We start from the raw sequence: 10,927 nt of genomic DNA, 5'->3' as shown, positions 1-10,927 counted from the left end.
TCTCAGAGTAATGTAAGATCCCAGGATAACTAGTCTCAGAGTAATGTAAGATCCCAGGATAACTAGTCTCAGAGTAATGTAAGATCCCAGGATAACTAGTCTCAGAGTAATGTAAGATCCCAGGATAACTAGTCTCAGAGTAATGTACGATCCCAGGATAACTAGTCTCAGAGTAATGTAAGATGCTTGGAAAAAGAAGCTGAAAAGAATAACAGAACGGCACCATTAGAACTAAAATGTGTATCCTGGATGTCAGACCCCCAACCCTCCAAACTGTAAATAAATAATAAAATGTGTCGCCTGGATGTCAGACCCCCAACCCTCCAAACTGTAAATAAATAATAAAATGTGTATCCTGGATGTCAGACCCCCAACTCTCCAAACGGAATAAATAATAAAATGTGTCGCCTGGATGTCAGACCCCCAACCCTCCAAACTGTAAATAAATAATAAAATGTGTCTCCTGGATGTCAGACCCCCAGCCCTCCAAACTGTAAATAAATAATAAAATGTGTCTCCTGGATGTCAGACCCCCAACCCTCCAAACTGTAAATAAATAATCAAATGTGTATCCTGAATGTCAGACTCCCAACCCTCCAAACTGTAAATAAATAATCAAATGTGTCTCCTTGGCAACATTAGAACCTCAGCACATTTACTGTATATGTCGAGACAAAGGAATGATGTAAACAAATAATCAAAAATATTTTTGTCAATGAGACAGTATATAAACAAAGGAATGACCAAAACCCCTTTGGTGACTGAATGCTTGTAAGGAAAACTAGATGATCAAAACATTAGATCACATCAAATAAGCCTGAGTGGTTTCGCCTCCTCCCAGACTATACTGGATACTACAGTTATAACTATACATAGTTATACAGGATACTACATTTATACAGGATACTACAGTTATAACTATACATAGTTATACAGGATACTACAGTTATACAGGATACTACAGTTATACAGGATACTACAGTTATAACTATACATAGTTATACAGGATACTACAGTTATACAGGATACTACAGTTATAACTATACATATTTATACTGGATACTACAGTTATACAGGATACTACAGTTATACAGGATACTACAGTTATAACTATACATAGTTATACAGGATACTACAGTTATACAGGATACTACAGTTATAACTATACATATTTATACTGGATACTACAGTTATACAGGATACTACAGTTATACAGGATACTACAGTTATACAGGATACTACAGTTATAACTATACATATTTATACAGGATACTACAGTTATACTGGATACTACAGGATACTACAGTTATAACTATACATAGTTATACAGGATACTACAGTTATACAGGATACTACAGTTATACAGGATACTACAGTTATAACTGTACATAGTTATTCCAAAGGTGGGCTACTTACTATCCACTGTTTGCAAGCCACCGTTGCTGATCTATCTACCGTTGCTGATTTATTTATTTCACCTTTATTTAACCAGGTAGGCAAGTTGAGAACAAGTTCTCATTTACAACTGCGACCTGGCCAAGATAAAGCAAAGCAGTTCGACACATACAACACACAGAGTTACACATGGAGTGTAACAAACATACAGTCAATAATACAGTAGAAAAATAAGTCTATATACAATGTGAGCAAGTGAGGTGAAGGCAAAAAAAAGGCCATGGTGGCGAAGTAAATACAATATAGCAAGTAAAACACTGGAATGGTAGATTTGCAGTGGAAGAATGTGCAAAGTAGAAATAGAAATAAAGGGGTGCAAAGGAGCAAAATAAATAAATACAGTAGGGGAAGAGGTAGTTGTTTGGGCTAAATTATAGATGGGCTATGTACAGGTGCAGTAATCTGTGAGCTGCTCTGACAGCTGGTGCTTAAAGCTAGTGAGGGAGATAAGTGTTTACAGTTTCAGAGATTTTTTGTAGTTCGTTCCAGTCATTGGCAGCAGAGAACTGGAAGGAGAGGTGGCCAAAGGAGGAATTGGTTTTGGGGGTGACCAGAGAGATATACCTGCTGGTGGTATCCAATCCACCTACCAATGCCATTCAACTCTCCTTCCGTGGCCTCCAACTGCTCTTAAACGCAAGTAAAACTAAATGCATGCTATTCAACCGATCACTGCCTGCACCTGCTCGCCCGTCCAACATCACTACTCTGGACGGCTCTGACTTAGAATACGTGGACAACTACAAATACCCAGGTGTCTGGTTAGACTGTAAATTCTCCTTCCAGACTCACATTAAGCATCTCCCATCCAAAATTAAATCTAGAATCGGCTTCCTATTTCGCAACAAAGCATCCTTCACTTATGCTGCCAAATATACCCTCATAAAACTGACCATCCTACCGATCCTCGACTTCGGGGATGTCACCTATAAAATAGCCTCCAACACTCTACTCAGTAAACTGGATGCAGTCTATCACAGTGCCATCCGTTTTGTCACCAAAGCCCCATATACCACTGCTCTCGTCGGCTGGCCCTCGCTACATATTCGTCGCCAAACCCACTGGCTCCAGGTCATCTATAAGTCTTTGCTAGGCCGCCTTAACTCAGCTCACTGGTCACCATAGCAACACCCACCCATAGCACGCGCTCCAGGAAGTATATCTCACTGGTCATCCCCAAAGCAAACACCTCTTTGGCCGCCTTTCCTTCCAGTTCTCTGCTGCCAATGACTGGAATGAAATGCAAAAATCGCTGAAGTTGGAGACTTATATCTCCCTCACTAACTTTAAGCATCAGCTGTCAGAGCAGCTTACCGATCGCTGCAGCTGTACACAGCTAAATTGTTTATATATATTATATTATATTACAGTTAATATGCTAAATTGTAAATACTTTGCTACTACGGCCTATTTATTGCCTTATTGCCTTTATTGCCTCTGTACTCCATTTGCACACACTGTATATAGATTTTTCTATTGTGTTATTGTACTTTTGTTTATCCCAACTCTGTTGTTTTTGTCGCACTGCTTTGCTTTATCTTGTATTGTTCATGACGTCCTCCAGTGATTTTAACTTTTCCTGTTGAAAAGTGATATATAAATACAGTAAAGTACAAACACACTAAAGAGAAACAAATAAATGTTTTGAGCAAAATAGTGTTTTTTTTTAGACAACTCCAATCTAGAAGGAGTGAGTGGTGTCATAGTAAGGCCTTCAAGGAGTTGGCTTGATAGGAAGTCATGATGTCATCCAATAGGAGACTGATCTTCATGTGAATATTCATTATTCTTTTTAAAATCCTTCCTGTTCTGTCAAGTTGGTTGTTGATCATTGCTAGAAAGCCATTTTCAAGTCTTTCCATAGATTTTAAAGACGATTTAAGTCCAAACTGTAACTAGGCCACTCAGGAACATTCAATGTCATCTTGGTAAGCTCCTCCAGTGTAGATTTGGCCTTGTGGTTTAGGTTATTGTCCTGTTAGTACAGTTTTTTGTATTCAGATCTCTGAAATGCACTCTACCTACGTAACATTTAGTTTCCTTATATTATCCTGGGAAAACAGTTTTCATGGGCACAGAAATACTAAATAATTTCAGAGTTTACAAAATCCAATGGTTGTAACCTAGTCACCTTAACTTTATTGACAACACCCAAATGGATACTGTCATTAACGCGGTTCTTCAGTAATTACACATAATTCTTAATACTGTAGCTGTTTAGTTAGTCACATGTTTAACTATCATCACCTGATCAAGGAAATCATTTTCTGAAAGACAGTCACATGACAAACATCACCACATGCAACAACAACCAAAGTGCTTCTTCATTCATTACTCTGGTAAAGACAGTTATGTCGTGCTCCACGTTGGATCCAACATCCCTAAAAAATTGATGTTTATAATGTTATTGTCTGCTTGATTTACTGTAGGCTCTCGTTAGTCTGTTTGGACACAGAGATACTTAGCTCATAATGTGTAGAGAACTGTTCCTTGATGGATAGGCTATTGTACAACACACAGAGCTATTTTCCTTTATTTGTTGTTAGGTGAAGTTATGGGTCCTACAGTAGGTCTATGTTATTGTTAGGTAAGTTATGGGTCATACAATAGGTCTACGTTATTGTTAGGTGAAGTTATGGGTCCTACAGTAGGTCTATGTTATTGTTAGGTAAGTTATGGGTCATACAATAGGTCTACGTTATTGTTAGGTGAAGTTATGGGTCCTACAGTAGGTCTATGTTATTGTTATGGGTCCTACTGTAGGTCTATGTTGTTGTTAGGTGAAGTTATGGGTCCTACAGTAGGTCTATGTTATTGTTAGGTGATGTTATGGGTCCTACAGTAGGTCTGTTATTGTTAGGTGAAGTTATGGGTCCTACAGTAGGTCTGTTGTTGTTAGGTAATGTTATGGGTCCTACAGTAGGTCTGTGTTGTTGTTAGGTGAAGTTATGGGTCCTACAGTAGGTCTGTTATTGTTAGGTGAAGTTATGGGTCCTACAGTAGGTCTATGTTATTGTTAGGTAATGTTATGGGTCCTACAGTAGGTCTATGTTGTTGTTATGGGTCCTACAGTAGGTCTATGTTGTTGTTATGGATCCTACAGTAGGTCTATGTTGTTGTTATGGGTCCTACAGTAGGTCTATGTTGTTGTTAGGTGAAGTTATGGGTGCTACAGTAGGTCTATGTTATTGTTAGGTGATGTTATGGGTCCTACAGTAGGTCTGTTATTGTTAGGTGAAGTTATGGGTCCTACAGTAGGTCTGTTGTTGTTAGGTAATGTTATGGGTCCTACAGTAGGTCTGTGTTGTTGTTAGGTGAAGTTATGGGTCCTACAGTAGGTCTGTTATTGTTAGGTGAAGTTATGGGTCCTACAGTAGGTCTATGTTATTGTTAGGTAATGTTATGGGTCCTACAGTAGGTCTATGTTGTTGTTATGGGTCCTACAGTAGGTCTATGTTGTTGTTATGGGTCCTACAGTAGGTCTATGTTGTTGTTATGGGTCCTACAGTAGGTCTATGTTGTTGTTAGGTGAAGTTATGGGTGCTACAGTAGGTCTATGTTGTTGTTTTGGGTCCTAGAGTACACTATGTATGTCATGCAACAACAACCAAAGTGCTTCTTCGTTCATTACAGGTATATTTGTTGTTAGGTGAAGTTATGGGCCAATTTGGCAAACAGTGTACAAACCCTCATTGTCAGGTTGATGGAAAAGCCAAATAGCATTTTACTGGTTAAAGTGTTTTTTAAATATAAAGTGGTTGATTTGCGATGATGACACAAACATTATATTCAGCAGGACATTCAAACGAGCCTTACAATTATAATCCAAAGTAGTGTGAAATGCACTCATAAGCAACCTGGACATGGAGGTTACTCCCCTGAGTTTTCCCCCATTCAGAATACATTGTGAAAAATTAAAATCTTTGCACACCATTTTTGCTCCAGGCAGATATACTACATCCATAACTAGTGGTTTCCTCATTACCAGATATACTACATCCATAACTAGTGGTTTCCTCATTACCAGATATACTAAATCCATAACTAGTTGTTTCCTCATTACCAGATATACTACATTCATAACTAGTGGTTTCCTCATTAGCAGATATACTACATCCATAACTAGTGGTTTCCTCATTACCAGATATACTACGTCAATAACTAGTGGTTTCCTCATTACCAGATATACTACATCCATAACTAGCGGTTTCCTCATTAGCAGGGAGGAGTTTCTACAACCAAATTGCATGTGCATCGACCTCGTGCCACAATTTTATTAAACACAGAAAGGGGCCTATATTGGAGACCAAAAGTCTTCTGCCACACTGCTTAGAGTTTCAACAACATGAATAACTTATTTCTAGTCTACAAGCTTAGATGTTACTACTAATGTGAAAAGAAGACAAAATATGACTATTGTTGCTCATTTTAAGACAAATGTCAAATAATCATTACATTCATTACAGGCGTCAATTGTTGTACAACATCATGGCTACGCTGTTGGCATCACCTTTTACAGTGGATTTCCACTGTTGTGGGCCTTTAATCATCTGACTTTGCTGTTCACACAGGAGAGAGACGGGACTACCGTGGGTCCTCTGGGGAGCCTCAACAATCTCATGATGCTGACAAGGCAGAGAAGAGTTTCTCCACATCAGAACACCTCAAGAAACACCCGCAGAGATCCACAGGGAAGAAATCTCACTGCTGCTCTGACAGTGGGAAGAGATTCACCTACTCAGCAGGCATTAAAATTCATCAGAGAATCCACACGGTAGAGAAACCTTACAGCTGTGATGAATGTGGGAAGAGTTTTACTCATTCAACCAGCCTGATATCACACCAGAGAACACACACAGGAGAGAAACGAGAGAAACCGTATAGCTGTGATGAATGTGGGAAGACTTTTGATACATCTGGCCATCTGATTGTACACCAAAGAACACACACAGGAGAGAAACCGTATAGCTGTGATCAATGTGGGAAGAGTTTTGTTACATCTGGCCATCTGAAGATACACCAGAGGACACACACAGGAGAGAAACCTTTTAGCTGTAATGAATGTGGGAAGAGTTTTATTCACTTAAGCAGCTTGATGTCACACCAGAGAACACACACAGGAGAGAAATCGTATAGCTGTACTCAATGTGGGAAGAGTTTTGATACATCTAGCCATCTTATTGTACACCAGAGAATACACACAGGAGAGAAACCTTATAGCTGTGGTCAATGTGGGAAGAGTTTTACTACATCTGCCCAACTGACTCTACACCAGAGAACACACACAGGAGAGAAACCTTATAGCTGTTATCAATGTGGGAAGAGTTTTGGTCAGCTAAGCAACCTGATATCACACCAGAGAACACACACAGGAGAGAAACCATATAGCTGTAATGAATGTGGGAAGAGTTTTATTCACCTATGCAGCTTGATGTCACACCAGAGAACACACACAGGAGAGAAATCTTATAGCTGTACTCAATGTGGGAAGAGGTACACTGATAAAAGATCTCTGATTAAACATCAGAAAATACATGGAGTTGTTTCATGATATCAATGAATTAATGTCACAATGTAAAATGTTTTAACATTGTAGTAGGAATATTTTAATGATGTCACAATGTAGAAGGTTTTAACATTGTAGTAGGAGTATTTTAATGATGTCACAATGTAGAATGTTTTAACATTGTAGTAGGAGTATTTTAATGATGTCACAATGTAGAATGTTTTAACATTGTAGTAGGAGTATTTTAATGATGTCACAATATAGAATGTTTTAACATTGTAGTAGGAGTATTTTAATGATGTCACAATGTAGAACCCTAAATGTTAGTCCCCTGTTCTATTGATTTCAACATGATATGGATATTAGCCTCAGTGGGAAAATCCAGGCTCTGAATTGGAAGAGTACTATTTATGTGATTTAACAAAAAGTGACTAACACAAAAAGAGCTGTGTTACACTTACCATGTTGATGACCCACTAGAATCAAAATGCAACACTTCAAAATGTAGCGATCTATTTTCTACAAATTGTCCTCTAATCAGGGATGTACACATTTTTCCCATATTCTGTGTGGTTTTTGAGCTGTTCGTTTTAACAGGACGTGCAACCTCATCTCCCTTCTGTCACACAAATTATTTTAGCATGATATCGATGAGTGATGACAAATAAGTGTTGCGTTCCTTTGTTTAGTGACCCCTACATTTAAATGCATCACTCCCAAATGTAGCTGACTGTCTTCTGCAGATTGTCCTCTAACCAGTGAGGTGAAAGATATCTCCCATTTCCATGTGTTTTTTTAGTTGTGTTAGTTTCAACAGCACATACAACCTGATTACCCCCCTAATTAATTTCACAGATGTATTGCTACATTCCAAAACAACAGCGTTTCTGGTTCTTGTGCAGTTTATAAGGAGCTTGTTTAAATAAATACAAGTAAAATGTATTATTGTGGCAGATGTTTGTGTTTATACAGCTCAATTTATCACAAACTGTTTCTGCATATTGGTTATTGATTTGGACACATTAAAACTGTGTTTTGACATTGGGCTATTCCCATCCCATCCCACCAAGCAAAATGTCATTGAAAAGACATTGAGAAGAAGACTATGACCGATGTCCAATATACGTTCGGTTTTAGTTGAAGTGAAAGTTGAGAAGACTTTATACACATGGACGCAGTATAATAAATTGGTCTATAATCAATTTTATTACCAGTCCTTCATCACTCCAGCATTTCTTTACAACATTCAAGTGCTAATTGTCTTTATTCCACTACTGAAGAAGCACGACTCAAATCACCTCATATTTCAAACATCCAGCCTGACAAAAGATACATGTTTTATTATTCCATGCCTCACCATTAAGTTAATTATTGCCAATACATATTAACAAAGGGGTGTACATTTGTTTTTCATATTTACTTTTAGTAATCATAATTAATTATACGATCAACTGAGTCAATAATATTGACATTATTTCCCTGCTTTTAGAATATCAGAGTTAATTCTCAGATGTGCCAACCCAAATGTACTAGAGCATGACATTGGGGACTGGGGCCCGATCCAGTCCTGCTTATCTAGTGAATCCTGAAAAGAGAGAGAAGCTCCGCAGTGAGATGGAAAGTTACTACAGATATTGCAGGAGTTTTCTCTTGAAATCAGACATGTCCGTGGTAAGGACAACTTGGTTGCTGATTGTCTCAAGGGTGGGCAGTCAAAAATATTTGTGTTTTGCGTTTAGCCAGTGCGTTGTTATGGATCACAATTTATTTTGACTGCACGTTTTTCCGTATTGGAGATGAGTTTTGTTTGGGCTCGTTCCAAGGGGACGAGAGTTCTAGAAGCTAGTGAGTTTTAGGAAGACGAGAGTTCTAGGAGCTGGTGAGTTTTTCAAAACTAGTTTTAAGATTCTATAGGAAGAAAAGGGAGAAAGGATACGATTGTATATTGTTATTTCGAAATATGTGTTTTTTCTTGTTTTTAAATGTTGACAGCCAGTCGACACCATGTTTATATTGTAGAAGGTGAAGCATTGTAGTTGATTATAAGGAGAAATGGAAGTTGTTTTCTGTTGGTTGTAAGCAAACTTGTCCAACAAAAATATAGGGTATTTGTTGTCTTAAAGGGGAAGGTGTTACATTTCCTTAGGGTGCTCATTAGTCTTTCAGTTTTCAGTCTTTCAGTCTTCTGTTTGTTGTGCACTAAATATTTCTGTTTATTTTCATAGTTTTTTTCCTGAGAAGCCATTGTGTTGTATCAATGTCTGAAATGTGCTGTACAAATAAAGCTGGATTTGATTTCAACAAATGAACCCAATGACCAATCAACAGACTCTTGGTCCCTCTGAGTATGAAAAACAGTATCACTTTTCCAGCCTGCTGAAGGCCTGGTGGAGTGGTAAACACCACCCCCGGCTCTACAAGGGGCTTGAGGTGGTCTCCCACAGCTCTGCTTATGTCATGTTCTGTGGCCTTGCCGTTCCATTTCTTGACTGCCCCTGCAACACAGAAATAAGCACATTTAGACATATTATATAAAGCATTAAAAGTAATGGATATGGAGCATCTATGGCCTCAGTTACACCTGGCACCTAAATGTGACTTCTGTCATCCGATCACTCCAAGCTGAATTAGGTTCAGATCTACCAGGATGGGCCTTTGACAGTCTGGACGCAGTCAGGCCACTGAATATAAATAAGCAACATGAATGAGTGGGGAAAAGTACATTTTACACAAATTACCTTCATAATATCAAAGAACAAATGTATGTGTCTGAGGGAAAATTGACTTTCATACAGCCAAAAGGGGTGAGAAATTACACCAATATCAGAGGACAATTTGCACTAATGTAAATAAACAGATGATGGAACATATTCCCTTTTGCTTACGTGATGAACTGCTAAGGGAACATAAATATTTATCATCTAAACCATCTGTGACCTCTCACCTCTCTGGCTGTAGAAGTGTTCTTCCTAACCAGTCCCTCAACAGCTCTCTGACTGAGCTCCACCCTCACTGGGTCTTCAGAGGAGAGGAAGGCTGAGGAGGGATGGAAGGATGAATGGATCAGTCAGTCAATAAAGTGTAGAGCTGCTGTCTGACAAAATCACTATTTTAGTAGTTCATTAAAGTAAATAAGGCTTTATGACTGCTGAATACCAACTATCAATCACTTAGATCATGTATTTTCAGGTAGCGATACATCCTTGGGACTTCCCTAGCCCGTTGAAGTTGACATTTAAAATGGTTAAGTTAGGGGTTTAGGGTAGGGATGTCCCAAGAATCCCAGATAGCATTGTGCATTTGTAATCGATGTGAAATGGCTAGCTAGTTAGCGGAGTGCTCGCTAATAGCGATGGTAACGATGTTTCGTGGGAGGCAGTTGTTGATGTGTGCAGAGTCCCTGGTTCGAGCCCAGGTAGGGGCGAGGAGAGGGATGGAAGCTATACTGTTACACATTCTTCGGTCTCTTTTACGTAGCAGGTGTAAAAGAAACACAAAGACAAGTAGGCCCTCAGGTTATTATGGTCATTGTAGTTTTAAAAATAGCATCTAATTATGCGTAACTGTATGTGGGGTTGTTGGAGAAGAATGTGATTGTCAGCCCTAACAATCCATTCTAGCACCTCATCAGGCTCTGTAAAAGGCTTCATTGATGACGTGTTCCTTCTATTTCAGGGGACAGCAGAGGAACTTCATCGATTCCACTCCTTCATCAATACAAGCAGTGAACATCTGAAATTCACCCTCACCTTTGATGCACATGAAACAAGTTACCGGATGGTTGGACTATACTTTTCTCGTCAATCATCTTAAATACTTCAACTGGAAATCAACCAATCCTTCATTGATAACGCAATAGAAAGGTCAAATGCTTTATTTTCTAAAAATGTAAAGTACTGGGCGACAATGAGAAATAAAATGGTGCAGTTTGAGGCCATGTGGCAGACAGTGATGCAGGAGCTGGAG

General features: G+C 38.7%; 1 protein-coding gene across 1 annotated transcript; it reads left to right on the top strand.

The window, feature by feature from the left end:
- The first annotated feature begins 4,110 nt into the window (after positions 1-4,110).
- Positions 4,111-9,282, top strand: LOC139542175 (zinc finger protein 180-like). The gene is made up of 2 exons (XM_071347282.1): positions 4,111-4,123; positions 6,009-9,282. Exons 1-2 carry the CDS (start codon positions 4,111-4,113, stop codon positions 7,004-7,006), a joined length of 1,011 nt encoding a protein of 336 aa, XP_071203383.1. The 3' UTR covers positions 7,007-9,282.
- The last annotated feature ends 1,645 nt before the right edge of the window (positions 9,283-10,927 follow it).

The sequence above is a fragment of the Salvelinus alpinus genome, chromosome 2, assembly GCF_045679555.1.
Source record: "Salvelinus alpinus chromosome 2, SLU_Salpinus.1, whole genome shotgun sequence".
Lineage (NCBI taxonomy): Eukaryota > Metazoa > Chordata > Actinopteri > Salmoniformes > Salmonidae > Salvelinus > Salvelinus alpinus.
This window is presented reverse-complemented; position numbering and strand designations above follow the sequence as displayed.